Raw genomic sequence first — 15364 nt, 5'->3', positions numbered from 1 at the left:
CTGGTGCATTCACAAAATAGATGGCATCATGAGGAGGAAAATTAAGTGGATATATTGAAGCAACATCTCAGACATCAGTCAGGAAGTTAAAGCTTGGTCGCAAAATGGTCTTTCAACTGGACAATGACTCAAAGCATATTTCCAAAGTTGTGGCAAAATGGCTTAAGGACAACAAAGTCAAGGTATTGGGTGGCCATCACAAAGCCCTGACCTCAATTCTACAGAAAATTGTTGGGAAGAACTGAAAAAAGCTGTGAATGCGAGCAAGGATAGCCATACAAACCTGACTCAGTTACACCAGCTCTGTCAGCAGGAATGGGCCAAAAGCTTGTGGAAGGCTACCCGAAAGGTTTGACCCAAGTTAAACAAATTAATGGCAATGCTACCAAATACTAATGTGGTGTATGTAAACTTCTGACCCACTGGGAATGTGATGAAAGAAATAAAAGCTGAAAGAAATATTCGCTCTACTACTATTCTGACATTTCACATTCTTAAAATAAAGTGGTGATCCTAACTGACCTAAGACAGTGAATTTTTACTTGATTAAATGTCAGAATTGTGAAAAAAACGTGAGTTTAAATGTATATGGCTCAGATGTCAGGAGGTCAGGGAAGGCTGCTATAAAGGCTAAAATATCAATCAACTGCCCCCCAGGAAGTAAACAAGGGTTGCACAGGAACAAAGACACCAATGAGACAAGAAGCAGTACCATTTCAATCCGAATCAACAATAGGAGTACATTAGCCACCGCTGACTTCCTAACCAGCAGCCACAGAGGTACTTTCAGAGGTAGCTGAGGTGAGTCAGTTTAGGAACACACAGATGGACAGGACCTAACAAAGGAGAGAGTCAGGTTAGACACACAGATGGACAGACCTAACAAAGGAGAGAGTCAGTTAGACACACAGATGGACAGACCTAAAAAGGAGAGAGTCAGGTTAAACACACAGATGGACAGACCTAACAAAGGAGAGAGTCAGGTTAGACACACAGATGGACAGACCTAACAAAGGAGAGAGTCAGGTTAGACACACAGATGGACAGACCTAACAAAGGAGAGAGTCAGTTAGACACACAGATGACAGACCTAACAAAGGAGAGAGTCAGGTTAAACACACAGATGGACAGACCTAACAAAGGGAGAGTCAGGTTAGACACACAGATGGACAGACCTAACAAAGGGAAATGACATTGATGTGATTCATGACATTGATGTGATTCAAGACATTGATGTGATTCAAGACATTGATGTGATCATGACATTGATGTGATCAAGACATTGATGTGATCAAGACATTGATGTGATTCAAGACATTGACGTGATTCATGACTTTGATGTGATTCATGACATTGATGTGATTCATGACATTGATGTGATTCAAGACATTGATGTGATTCAAGACATTGATGTGATTCATGACATTAATGTGATTCATGACATATCATGTGGTGATTACCATAATTCAATTCAGGGTCATACTTGGTGGCATACACAAAAGACAAGCAGACGTTGTGTATAACAAATACAAATTGTATTTATTCTTTGTACACAAAGAGTAGAAAGCAGCCAGTAACCCACTCGTTAATAAAAAGCCTTTCTTTTTCAATAATTTTATACAGATTAAAAACCGATGGGGAGGACAACAACAAGGAGGAATGTCAGTACAGTACACAATTAAATAAACAAATAAGTAAATGACAGACACATTAGTCATAAACAAATGGACAAGTAATGAGGCGTAGTAACGTTGCTTTAAAAAAGACAGTAGAATAGAAAAGATGAGTCTGTGTTTTGCGGTGGCAGGGCGTCTCTGTGTGGTAAAATAGGCTAGGCTAGTGTATGTCGTTGTAGCTCTGATTCCCATAAGAGGTTAAGTAATTCATGGCCCTGCCGTGTTCGAGAACACCAACAACCCTCCCTGTGTCTCGTAACGATGCCAAGGTGCCCAGAACTCAGCGTGCACAGAAGGTCTCGCCATTAGGAATAATGAGCGGCGCTCTATAASGGGTTGACCAACTATATATAGCAGGGACACAGCCATACCCGTTGGCCATGTCCTCTAAACTGTTTCTGTCTCCGGCGACTAGGGCTTCTCCTCAATCACGCCGAAAATGATCGGACTGGTTTCCAGCGTGAGGTCGCGCTACGGGAGCCCGAGACACTACTCGTAGCGCTCCAATGTGGTTCGAGCTCCACAGTGGTTTTATCTCGAACATTAGACGCCTCAGATGGATAATCACATGACTACAGAGAGACGTGACGCYGGCAGTATAACGCAGTGTTCTTACAGAGGCTTCGATTCGATGGGCTACAACACAATGCCACTACAAAGACAGTATGGACTTCTGGGAGTTAAAGTAAGAGGGACACAGTGAAGAGCTACAGTTTTCTGCTGCACTGTTACATATCGTTATATCAGTCTGCCGAACTACCTGCTGCAYTGGTGTAATCATTCATTCCACCTACTCTCTCCTACCTCCAGTATTGTCCAAAACACACAAAACATTTACAGTGCCTTCAGAAAGTATTCATGCCCCTTGACTTATTCAACATTTTGTTGTTACAGCCTGTATAAAAAAAATATACTTTTCCACCCTGACCCATCTACTCACAATACCTCATAATGACAAAGTGAAAAAATGTTTTTAGAAATGTTAGCAAATGTATTGAAAATTAAGTACAAAAATATCTAATTTAAGTATTCACACCGCTGAGTCAATGTTAGAATCACTTTTGGCAGCGATTACAGCTGTGAGTCTTTCTGGGTAAGTCTCTAAGAGCCTTGCACACCTGGATAGGATTTTGCCTGAACATAGCTCTATTCAGTTTCTTTTTATAATAAAAAAAGGTCCCTGAGTCCTTGCCATTGACAAGCATTCCCATAACATGATGCAGCCACCACCACCATGCTTGAAAATATGAAGTGGGGCTCAGTGATGTGTTGTGTTGGATTTGCCCCAAACATAACACTTTGTATTCAGGACATAAAGTTGATTTCTTTACCACATTTTTTTCAGTTTGACTTTATTGCCATATTGCAAACAGGATGCATGTTTTGGAATATTTTTTATTCTGTAAAGGCTTCCTTTCCGTGCTGTCATTTAGGTTAGTATTGTGGAGTAAACATTTCCCCAAAAATAATTCCACTTTGACATTATGGGGTATTGTGTGTAGGCCAGTGACACAAAATCTAAATGTAATCAATTTTAAATTCAGGCTGTAACACAACAAAATGTGGAAAAGGGCACGGGTGAATAGTTTCTGAAGGCATATAGGTCTACATGACATATGGTTTCTAGGCCTAATCGCTGTAGTTCGTAATTGCACACACAGAGAGCGAGAGAGTTGTGATGCATTCACAGCTGCGTATATTCAGAGCCAAAACTATGTTCAGGGGGCTCATCAATGTGTAATGAGACGTGTGTTTACAAAAAAAAAAAAATACACATTAAAGAGGTTTCCAAAGAGTAAACATTATTTGCGTTGCGTGTTTTTTTCACTTGAGCAATTCTTTGTTCCTGGATCCTGTAAAGAAGGTTGCCGGTGCACGTCAGCCCTTGGCAAAGGTAGAACAGATGTCAATGATAATGACTTTCTATGCCAGTTACACACTAAACAGTGGCAGGCATTGTTCAGCGGGGGTGGTTAAGGAGTGATCGGGGGATAAGGCGGCTGAGGTATGGAATCGAGGCGCCCTCTCTTCCCCATATGGTTATTATCATTTCGATTATGAACGGCGCCCCACCTTGCTGACTCTCAACCTGTACAGTGTACAGTTCCCTAGCAACAGCAGCAAAACAAACAGACAGCCACGACGGAACTCGACGATGTGAAATGTGAACGCCGGCGCCTGGAGGGGATAAAGTCTAACGAATACTGGGATGGGATTCAAACTGAAATCTGTTCTTGGCAATAAGGTCAGAATGTTCTCTGAATGAATACAAACTATTCACATCATGGCTCCCTGCGACTGTGGGTGTAAGAACTTTATGGAAGTGGTACCTCATAAAAAAACAGAGCATCTGTCCTTTTTTTTTCTAGCAAACCGCTCGCCTACTGTCTGCGTCCGTCTCTTGGAGATTTGCTGTGGCAAGCACATCAAAGTGGATGGCTCCTCTCCACTCAGCCCAGGAGCACTAAACAGACTATTTTCTTCCCCTTTCCTTTGGTCTCTCAGATCTCCCCTCCTCCGAGCCTCCCTTCCACTTCGCTATCACATTCCCAGCATCCTCCCTCCCTCCACCCCACCAAAGCCCTATTTGACCCCACCCTTTTAATTAGTCTCTCAGGTGCTAGGCCGCTCTAGCGCTGTCAATTCCCACTGTCTTCCCTGTCCTTACTCATAAAGACTCTCTGATGCCTCTAATGCAAAATGCCACAGAACCCAGACCCCTAAACAGAACTAGCATCTGATATTGAATGACATTCACATCCACCCACTACACCCAACTGATGCAATTTCCTCCTCTGATTGTGAAAACACTGAATGACAAAAAAGGCATATGTGAGCCAGTACTTTAACATCTGATAGACAAATGGATGAGTCACAAGCATAAAAAGAGAAAAGAAGAGAGGGAGAGGGGGAGGAGAGAGAGGAGAGAGAGAGCGCCAGGGCGAACTCCATTTAATAATGTTTGAGGCAGCAACATAAAACACACGTATTGGTCCGTGCTGAGCTCTGTCTGGGTTTAAGGCAAATAGACTGTGCTCTGTCTGGAGCGTCACATGATCCTGGTGTGATGGTAGCCCAACCGCCCCGCCAGCGTCGAGCTCCTACTATCCTAGGCATTTGTGTACCCCTGAAAGGTTTAAGCAACATGGGGCACTGGGGCACCATGCCTTCTCTGCTGTGCACGCAGCGGGAGCCAGAGGAGGGCCCGGCCTTTAAAGCTAGACGCTTTCTCAGCTAAACACATATCGGCGTTGTCTCGAGACTCTCCTCCTGAACAGAGAGACGCAAAATCACAGCCCTTCTTTCGTCACTGATTTCGTTTCACAAAAGTTTGTGGCTGTGAGTGCAAGCGTATGTGCGTTTATACSTGTGTATTCCTACTGTATGTGATATGAATCTGAGTATGAGTACGTGTGTTAATACAGCATGAGAGTTCATCTGAAACAACGTGGGTCCGCGCGCGTGTGATATGTGCACTCACTGTGACAGAGAAAGAGGGGAGCCATGCGAGAGAGACGACAGGCATCCCASTTTGGGAAGATTAGAGGAGCTGTGTGCACAGAAGCAGCGCTGCATGCGCTGGCAGGCACTTTGGCTGTCTTAAATAAATCAGAGGGTTTTACTGATGATGTGTCAGTCCCACAGAGTCAATAAGCTTGTTGTGGGTCCCGCTGGCTCCCCGACAATCTGCTCTGCTTTGCTCTGGGTACGCCTGCCCCAGCCGCATGAAACGCAGCCAGCCTGGCCCACATCGAGTCAACGCTGGTGCGCATGAACGCCTCGTAAAAAAAAGAGAAGTTTGAAACGCATTAGAAAACAGGAAAAACACAAACGCACGCAGTTACTGGATAGAACAAACATGATGGAAATCCTCACTCATTTTTGCATTGTGTAAAAGTCATTTTTGTGGAAGGTCCTTGTGCTGTATGGATATAAAACGTCACACCTTCGGACGACTACGTGGACGCTGGTTAGCACAGTGTCATGGCTGGGATGCTAGCGTTAGCCAGTAGTGGATTAGCTAGCTAAAACTGTTTCTGCCTGGCTGGGCTGCTAACGTTAGCCGTTGGCTTCCTTAGCCTCCTTAGCTGGTTAACACAGTGTCTGGCTGCACCGCTTAGCATAGCATKACTTTAGCCATAGCTTGTTAGCATAGTGCTTGGCCCGGCCTGGACGTTAGCATTAGCTGTTAGCCTTTGGCTCCCACAGGGGTGGTTAGTGCACAGAGGTCCAGGGGGAGGGAGAGGGGTCAGCTCTGGGTGAGCTGCTGTATGGGTCAAGGACCTGGTGCACTCTCTGTCCCTCTGACGGCAGCTATATGGGGCACGGGCCATCAGGCATCCCATCAGGCATCACTCTGCACTCCAAGCGTCGCCCTGGGTTAGATGAGTGACGTGGTTCCTGGAAGAGGAGAGAGAGGGAAAAGTGGCAATTAAGGGTCAAAATTCATTTTTAGAACACAAGCAGAATGGCCAGTACTCAATGTGGGTCTTCACCAGGCTAATGGGTTTTGATCAGGCTAGTAAACTGTACATACCCTGCTTCTATCTGCTGGAAGTAGACTCACTACCTTGATGGGCACAAGTAAATGGTTGTATCTGTGGCGTGTCTGTCTCAGGTCTGTAGGATCAGAGAGAGACTCACCAGGTTCTGAAGGGAAGACGTTTCTCAGCTGCTCTATGACCTCCTGCAGCTGCTGCACTGTGTCCTGTTCATGATCATCATCGCCATCTCCTGTCACACACAGCATCACACGGAGAGAGATGAGTGACAACAGAACATTCAATCATCTCATTCCAATGTTGTTATGGCCCACTAAATTTCCCCCCAAAATGTGTTCCAGTCAATAATCCAGCAGGAATCGCTTGGGACTTGCAACCCACCAGTGGGACCTAGCCTGATTGCTGTCTCTGTTCATTAGGCAAATGACGGAGTGGAATGTTAGCTAAAAAGACTGGTACCCAGACTAGACAGGACCTAATATTCGGGAACATTTGACTTAGTAGCTCACCTGCTGCCTCTGTGTCTGTGGTCTCTCTACTGGGTCCGTCCCCCTGACGGCCTCCCCCTGACACCGGAGATGACAGGGACGAAGGTTCCGACCCGTTGGCTTCCGAATCATCTTTGGGCTGGTGGAAAGTAAATAGTGTCATCAATCACCACAAAATTCCCATCGACAGCTACTTCAGAAAAGCACAAACGTTATTGGAATGTGTTGGTTGGGGTTGAAGGATACAGTAAACACGTAGACGCACTAAATACGTCAAAGTGTTCCAGTGAAACTGAAGGCTGCGTTGGCTGGGGATTCAGACCTAGTTGTACGATGAACAAAGGAAAATCTACTTTCTACGGAGATGAAAACAGAACGGTTGACACTGACAGTTGACTGCCCACACCCACTCCACCACTTCATATTGGAACAATAGACTGAAGGAAATAAAGAATCTACGTTCATGAACATTTCTTAAGAAGGGATTGAAAGGCATTATATGACATGGGAGGTTCATGGAAGTGGTGAGAAAGTTCAAATCTACAACTTTAGAATTCTTGGTACTCAGTCCCACTGTTCCCAATCCTATTCCCCTCTTCCACTAAATGAACCATCTCTCCAGTCTCTCTTTCAATCTCCTCTCTCTATTCCCAATTTCCAAGTCTTTTCACCTGAGGAAATGCCTTTCTGTCACTCTCTCTTTCTCTCTCTCCCTCTACTGCAGCAGTACAAATGATCTTTCCATTCCTCCCTCTCCCTCTCTATATTCCCCATTCACACATTCCTATTCTCCTGCAGCAGTGTCCTATTTTCTCTCAGTCCATCCATTCTCTTTGTTCCCCTTTTTTGCTTCCTTTTATCATTCTGCTTCTTAATCCCTCTTGAGTCTATCCCCCTCTTTCTTTCTCTCCTTACCGTAGGTATTTCCCAAAGTCTCTCAGCTCTACCCCCCTCCCTTTCTGTCTCTGTACCTGCAGTTTTAAGCCCTTATAGTCATTCTCTACCTCACCCCCCCTCTCCTCTTTTCCAAGCCATCGTTTGTCTTTCTCCCCCTTCTCTTTCTTTCCACTTTCCTTTCCCCTTCCTCTCTCCCTACCTGCAGCAGTAACTCTCGTAGCCTGTGCAGCTGGGACTCCAGTTGTTTATTGTGGTCCTCTAGGATCTGCATGCGTGTCTCCAGGCGAGTCTTGTGCTGCCGGAGGACCCTTGCCTCGGCCAGGAGCTCCTCGTCCTGCTGGCCCTCCGTGGGAGATCCCGGAACCCCCTCACCTCCCTCTGTCAGCTGGGGCGCCGCAGCCGCCTCCTCATGCCTCCACTTCAGCCGCCGCCACTCCCCCTGCAGCACCCTGGGGAATAGGAGAGAGGACAGAGACATCAGCAGACAGCATTTTAAAGAGCTGGGAGTTTTCACTGTCCACAATAGGCTATGCTAGTAAATGGTGTGAGCTGTCTGTAAGCGCCGTAGTGCGTATAACTCAATGACTTTATTTCTACTGTAAAGCACATTTCTAAAGAMAATTAATTTCAAAGTGGTTTACAAATATAATAAAAAAAGAAACGAAAGATAACACAAAACGTTTTCTATACAAATATACATTTAAGATAGACAAGAATATTTTTTGGGAGACAAATTCAAAAAGTAAAACAGTAAAATAACAGTGGACATGAGAATACAGCGAAAAACGTATAAATAAATGAAGATGGCACTATGGCTGAGACAACTAAAAGCACCGTAGGTAAAAGTGCAGCTAAAAAAGTATGTCTCAACCTTTTTCTTCAAATTGTCTACCATTTCTGAGGCCCTCAAATCCTCTGGCAGGCTGTTCCAAAGGCCAGCATCACAGTGACTAAAGGCAGGGCCGGTTCCTGGCATACAGTGCATTCGGAAAGTATTCAGACCCCTTGACTTTTTTCACATTTTGTTACGTTACAGCCTTATTCTAAAATTGATTAAGTACATTTTTTCCTCATCAATCTACACACAATACCCCATAATGACAAAGCAAAGACAGGTTTTAGCAATGTGTGCAAATGTATAAATAAAAAAATACAGAAATATCACATTTACATGAGTATTCTGACCCTTTACTCAGTACTTTGTTGAAGCACCTTTGGCAGCAATTACAGCCTCAAGTCTTCTTTGGTATGGCACTACAAGCTTGGCACACCTGTATTTTGGGAGTTTCTCCCATTCTTCTCTGCAGATCCTCTAAAGCTCTGTCAGGTTGGATGGGGAGTGTCGCTGCACAGCTATCGGGTTCAAGTCTCTGGCTGGGCCACTCAAGGACTCAGAGACTTGTCCCGAAGCCACTCCTGCATTGTCTTGGCTGTGTGCTTAGGGTTGTTGTCCTGTTAGAAGGTGAACCTTCGCCCCAGTCTGAGGTCCTGAGAGCTCTGGAGCAGGTTTCCATCAAGGAACTCTCTGTACTTTGCTCCATTCATCTTACCCTCAATCCTAACTTCTCTCAGTCCCTGCCGCTGAAAAACCAAAACCACCATGCTTCACCGTAGGGATGGTGCCAGGTTTCCTCCAGATGTGACGCTTGGCATTCAGGCCAAGGAGTTCAATCTTGGTTTCATCAGACCAGAGAATGTTGTGTCTCATGTCTGAGAGTCCTTTAGATGCCTTTTGGCAAACTTCAAGTGGGCTGTCATGTGCCTTTTACTGAGGAGTGGCTTCTGTCTGGCCACTCTGGCATAAAGGCCTGATTGGTGGAGTGCTGCAGAGCTGGTTGTCCTTCTGGAAGGTTTTCCCATCTCCACAGAGGAACTCTGGAGCTCTGTCAGAGTGACCACCGGGTTCTTGGTCATCTCTTTGACCAAGGCCCTTCTCCCCCCATTTCTCAGTTTGGCCAGGTGGGCCAGCTCTAGGAAGAGTCTTGCTGGGTCCAAACTTCTTCCATTTAAGAATGATGGAGGCCACTATATTCTTGGGGACCTTCAATGCTGCAGAAATGTTTTGCTTCCCTTCCCCAGATCTGTGCCTCGACTAAATCCTGTCTCGGAGTTCTACAGATAATTCAGATAATTTACAGTCTTTGTGCTGATCATGCGAACTGACTAGTGACATAGTCAGGAAAAATGATCGCTCTAAACATATACACTGTATGAAAACAGAAACGTAATCGAGTTGAACTGTTGATTAGGATTAACTTGTGTTTAACATAAAGACGAATCCTGTGCATGCATCGTTTACCACAGCTCATAATTCATTTCTGTCTGTATGGAAACAGAAAGCCTTTGTCTCTATAACATTTGTGACGACCCTCCCACTCTGTCTGCCGAATTCTTTCTCTTTGCTCTTGTTTTCCTTATTAGGATGTCGGTGGGCGGAGCCGGGAGGGTCGTCAGCGAAATGGGACACACCTGGGCTCGGGTGTGTCCTGGGGATAAATACACCTTACCCCATTCATTGGGGAGACTCTCTCCACACAGACACACTGCTGAATTTTGGTTGTGGCATTTCTTTGTGCCTGTTTTGTTTGTTTGCATTGTCACATCTATGCACGTAACCACTCACTTACTCTACTGACTACACACACCATTGTTACTTGTTATAGTTTACTTTAGTTAATAAATATATTTGTGTTATTCCTTGATCTCCATGTTGTTTCGCTTTCTGTTGCGGGCTACGAGTCGGTTCGTGACACATTTCGCACAGACAATAAAGATCACTTTTCTGAGCAGCGAAATTGTGCGCAGGAATCTTTTTCTTCTTATTTTCCTGACAATTTTCACAGAGCAAAGAAAGTTGAGGCATGGGATGACGGTACTAATTCTACCACATATGCATGAGCTACACACTCATGACTTCCACAATGAGTCTGATTTTGGTCGTCAGGCCCAGATTCTGACATATCACATGGGGTCCTATAAGCCAATCAGAATAAAGGAAGACAGCTGCAGTGCTAAATGAGGAGCACACAGGATATACCTCATCATAACAATACAGAAATAATACCAAACTAGGTTAAGGTTTCAGACACCAGCTGTGTGTATATATGTTATTAATCTAGCTTTATTAACCTATTATTCATCGGTGACAAACGGAGAGCAAACAAATGTGTGTGTGTGCGCGTGTGTGTTGGCCCGAAGGTCAGGGGTACGTAGAAAATACACAATAGAATAAATATGATGAATCATACCTTTTAAAGTTGCCTCTGGTATCAAATGAAGTGTATGGGAAAAGCATGATTCTCTCTCATTTCAACTTTTACTTCAAGGTCTTAAGGGTACTTAAGTAACACAGAATCCTATTTGGGCACGAGAATCCAATTGATGTGTTCCAAAGCCATTTCTTTCCCATCACACTCATGCATCATACAGTAGTATACTCTGTTCACTATACAATCAGCCTAACGATGGTGTAGTTCTCACATTGGGTGTCAGAAGCATGGATAATTGATTAGGATGGCCATGGTAGTGACCCTGTAGAGTTGTAAGAGCTAAAGCTTGGAAGTCCTACAGGTTCTAAGACCAAAAGGTTCTACACCTTAAAGGTTCTAAGACCTAAAGGTTCTAAGCCCCAAATGTTCTAAGGCCAACGGGTCCTGTGTCCTACAGGTACTAAGACAAAACAGTTCTACACCTTAAAGGTTCTAAGACCAAAAGGTTCTATGTTCTAAAAGTTTTAAGACAAAAAGGTTCTATACCTTAATGGTTCTAAGACCAATAGTTCTAAAGGTTCTAAGATAAAAGATTTCTAAGATTTTTCTCACCGGTTCTCGTTCTCCAGGCGGGCCAGCGTTCTCTGCAGCTCGTCCTTGTCCTGACAGTCCAGGTGGGCCAGCAGCATCTGTTGTCCGCTGGGGGAGTCCTGGTCCAGGGCGCCGGGGCTGGAGTGACGCAGGAGGTACTGATCTTCATCCCTGAGTCCCCCACATGACACAGCACAGGAGACACTCAGCACACTGAGCCACAACCCTGCCACCAGCAGCACAGCACAGCAAACAGCCACAGCACAGGACAGGACAGTGTACAGCCACAAACAAGACAGCACAGCACAGGACAGAGCAGCACAGCAGCACAGACAGCACTGCAGAAGCAAAGCGCAACCGACACATTGGTATGGTGGAGCAGTACTGACACGTAATGGCACAGACACACAGACAGCAACAGACACACGGACAGCAACAGCAGCACAGGCAGGATCGACGCACATGACATAGACAGACATGACATAGACAGACATGCAGAAATAAAGGACACTAATGACGCCAGAGCACAGCCAGACATACTGCAGCACTGGGCAGCAAGCTAACAGAGCGACATAAGAACGAGGGGACTCAGCACACACAAAGAGCAGCAGTAGAGACAGGACACAGAGACAGAAGACAGGAGACAGGAGACAGAGCAGTAGCCCTACTGACAAGAACAAAGTACAGAAACACTTGGAACAAACATAGCCACAGTGTCACAGTGATAAACCAGACACACAGAGCAAATAGCTTGCAGACAAACAGCACACTGAACAACTATACAAACAGCCATGTTGACACATCAAATAGGCAGCTTCACACACCATGCCAATGCCCTCCCTATCTCGCAAATACACACGTGCACATACAGACACACATACACAGACATGAACGCACACACTGACACACACACACACACACAGACATGAATGCACCCACACATATACACAGATATGAATACACACACTGACGTGGACCTATGCACACACAACGCACATAAACACAAACACACCCTCGCTCTCTTTCTCTCGACACTAAAAACACACACAGTAAACCCTTTGATGGAGGCCACTACACCTTGGTGGTAAAATTCATTTTGTTATAGCAGTGCTCATAATGAAAACACACACACACGCCTCACCCCCAAAACACTCTCTGTCTCAGCCAAAGCCTTTGATCAGGGCCAACACCTGTGTCCAGTCAGTTTATATGATTCCTTAGTGAGGGGCTCACCTTATTGACTCCACCATTCACATCAAAGCTACTCCCCCTCTCCCCTCCTTTTCGCTCAGCCAGCCTCTGGCTCTTGACATCATGTTCTGTAGTATTTCAATGGGCCTCCCTCTCTCCTGTGTATTTGGTCTTTAATCACAGACTGTTATATGATGAAGGTGGAGTGTGTGCACTGCCTCGGCCATGGGTCCTTTTCATAAACTTGGTGATTATTTTATGTGACTGACCAGCCTTCCCTGAATGTGTGTGTGCACACTCGGGGTATACACACAGGCATACACATGCCGACACACTCCCTCAGACACATAAACAAACACACACATACACTTGGCTGAAATGAAAGGGGTCAGTGTGTGGGGGAGGTGGGAGTGTACTCACAGACTCTCATCAGGCGACAGGCTATCTGTGAAGAAGGAACAATTCTGGTTCTCCATCTCTGCCAACCTGGACAACAGGAAAACACAGAGAGAGAGAGAGAGAGAGAGAGAAAGAGAGAGAGGGAGAGAGAGAGAGAGAGGGAGAATAGGTAGGTACTCTGTAGTAAAAAGAGGTCAAGAGCAACAGATTGACAGATTTGATTTATTCTAGAAAGAAGAGAGGTTTTCATTCCAAGAAGAGCTATTCAGTACAGTACTGTATCGTAGTGTTTCAGGACCAAGGACAGCGAGTCTAGGTTTTCAGCACTGCAGCAGTGACTGTTGTTTTTCAGTGGCATGGACAGCTACCCCACTGCACTTCTCTTTCTACTGCCTTACAGTGTAGTTGAGACGTTTGGCAGATCAGCYCCACGGACAGCTACCACACTGTTACAGACTGTTATCAGAGACAGAAGAGGAAGCGAGACACCCCACTCGCTGTTTTGTTTCTTCTGGTTCAATGAAAGCCAATGAACTAAGTACACCAAACCCAGCTGCTATTGCATTTGTGTTTATGGGAGACACACCCACTTAAGTTAACCAGAACAGACCATTTATTTCCAATGGTAAATCTTAATATATCCACCATCTGTGCTGTTATACTCCTCCCCTATTACCAGAATCAGCTTAATTCACCAAATACATTTGCATGTACAGGAATTTGATCTGGCAGCTGAATAGGGAGAACTTTGCTTTTAGCGACTCTCAGCAGTGGGAACGGCCTTCTGAGGGAGCTGCCAGGAATGCTGTGTTGGAACCACCAGCCATGTACAACCTCCGCCAGAGACACTAATGAAATGTGTCTCATGCTACTCAAGCTCCCGGCCCCCCACAACACACACACACACACACACACACACACACACCCACACACACACACACACACACACAACACACACACACACACACACACACACACACACACACACACACACACACAATCCACACCACCAAAACATCTATGGATTGACGGATGGAGGGAGGAGAAAAGAGGGATGAGGATGGAGTGATGAAGAGGATCCATCATTATGGCCCTCCACCAAGGCCCCATAGAGAGTACAGGCCATCCACTCTCATATTAATGGCCCTCCCCAAAGGCCCATAGAGAGTACAGGCCATCCACTCTCATCATTATGACCCCTCCACCAAGGCCCATAGAGAGTACAGGCCATCCACTCTCATCATTATGGCCCTCCCACCAAGGCCCATAGAGAGTACAGGCCAACCACTCTCATCATTATGGCCCCTCCCACCAAGGCCATAGAGAGTACAGGCCAAACACTCATCATTATGACCCTCCACCAAGGCCCATAGAGAGTACAGGCCATCCACACTCATCATTATGCCCCTCCCACAAGGCCCAAGAGAGTACAGGCCATCCACATTCATCATTATAAGAAAAAAAACCCCTCCCACAAGGCCCATAGAGAGTACAGGCCATCCACTCCATCATTATGACCCTCCACCAAGGCCCATAGAGAGTACAGGCCATCCACTCATATTATGACCCCTCCACACCCGAATGGCCCCATGAGAAGACCGACCATCCCACCAAGGCCCATACGAGAGTACAGGCCATCCTCTCATCATTATGCCCCTCCCACAAGGCCATAGAGAGTACAGGCCAACCACACTCATCATTATGACCCTCCACCAAGGCCCATAGAGAGTACAGGCCATCCACTCTCATCATTATGACCCCTCCCACCAAGGCCCATAGAGAGTACAGGCCATCCACTCTCATCATTATGACCCTCCCACCAAGGCCCATAGAGAGTACAGGCCATCCACTCTCATCATTATGGCCCTCACCAAAGGCCCATAGAGAGTACAGGCCAACCACTTCATCATTATGGCCCCTCCCACCAAGGCCCATATAGAGTACAGGCCATCCACTCATCATTATGACCTCCCACCAAGGCCATAGAGAAGTACAGGCCATCCACTCATCATTATGGCCCTCCACCAAGGCCCATAGAGAGTACAGGCCATCCACTCATCATTAGCCCCTCCCACCAAGGCCCATAGAGAGTACAGGCCATCCCTCTCATCATTATGGCCCCTCCACCAAGGCCCATAGAGAGTACAGGCCAACCACACTCATCATTATGACCCCTCCACCCAAGGAATAAGCAGCCATCCTCATTATTATGGCCCTCCCCCAAGGCCATAGAGAGTACATGGCCCGACTTGGGCCCTTAATCCATCCACTCTCATATGACCAAACCTGCCTTTATCCATCCACTCTGACCGTGGCCAGCACTGGCCCTTTATCCATCCACTCTAACTGTGGCCAGACCTGGCCCTTTATCCATCCATTCTACCGTGGCCAGCCTGGCACTTTATCCATCC

At 45.9% G+C, this 15364-nt stretch overlaps 1 protein-coding gene across 1 annotated transcript in view; it reads right to left on the bottom strand.

Annotated features, from left to right (window-relative positions):
* Positions 1-3424: 3424 nt before the first annotated feature.
* LOC112080789 (dystrophin-related protein 2) overlaps positions 3425-15364 on the bottom strand; it is a gene marked incomplete at its 5' end in the record, with an annotated part of 29421 nt that continues 17481 nt past the window's right edge. Inside the window, 6 exons of the mRNA XM_024146699.2 lie at positions 3425-6077; positions 6321-6410; positions 6688-6805; positions 7763-8012; positions 11385-11534; positions 12975-13040. Coding sequence (XP_024002467.2) covers positions 6058-6077; positions 6321-6410; positions 6688-6805; positions 7763-8012; positions 11385-11534; positions 12975-13040 — 694 coding nt within the window. The remainder of the gene's footprint in view (positions 6078-6320; positions 6411-6687; positions 6806-7762; positions 8013-11384; positions 11535-12974; positions 13041-15364) is intronic.

This window comes from Salvelinus sp. IW2-2015, unplaced genomic scaffold (assembly GCF_002910315.2).
Source record: "Salvelinus sp. IW2-2015 unplaced genomic scaffold, ASM291031v2 Un_scaffold16503, whole genome shotgun sequence".
In the NCBI taxonomy this organism is placed as follows: Eukaryota; Metazoa; Chordata; class Actinopteri; order Salmoniformes; family Salmonidae; genus Salvelinus; species Salvelinus sp. IW2-2015.
Note: the sequence above shows the minus strand (reverse complement) of the source record. Positions and strands in the feature narration are given on the sequence as shown.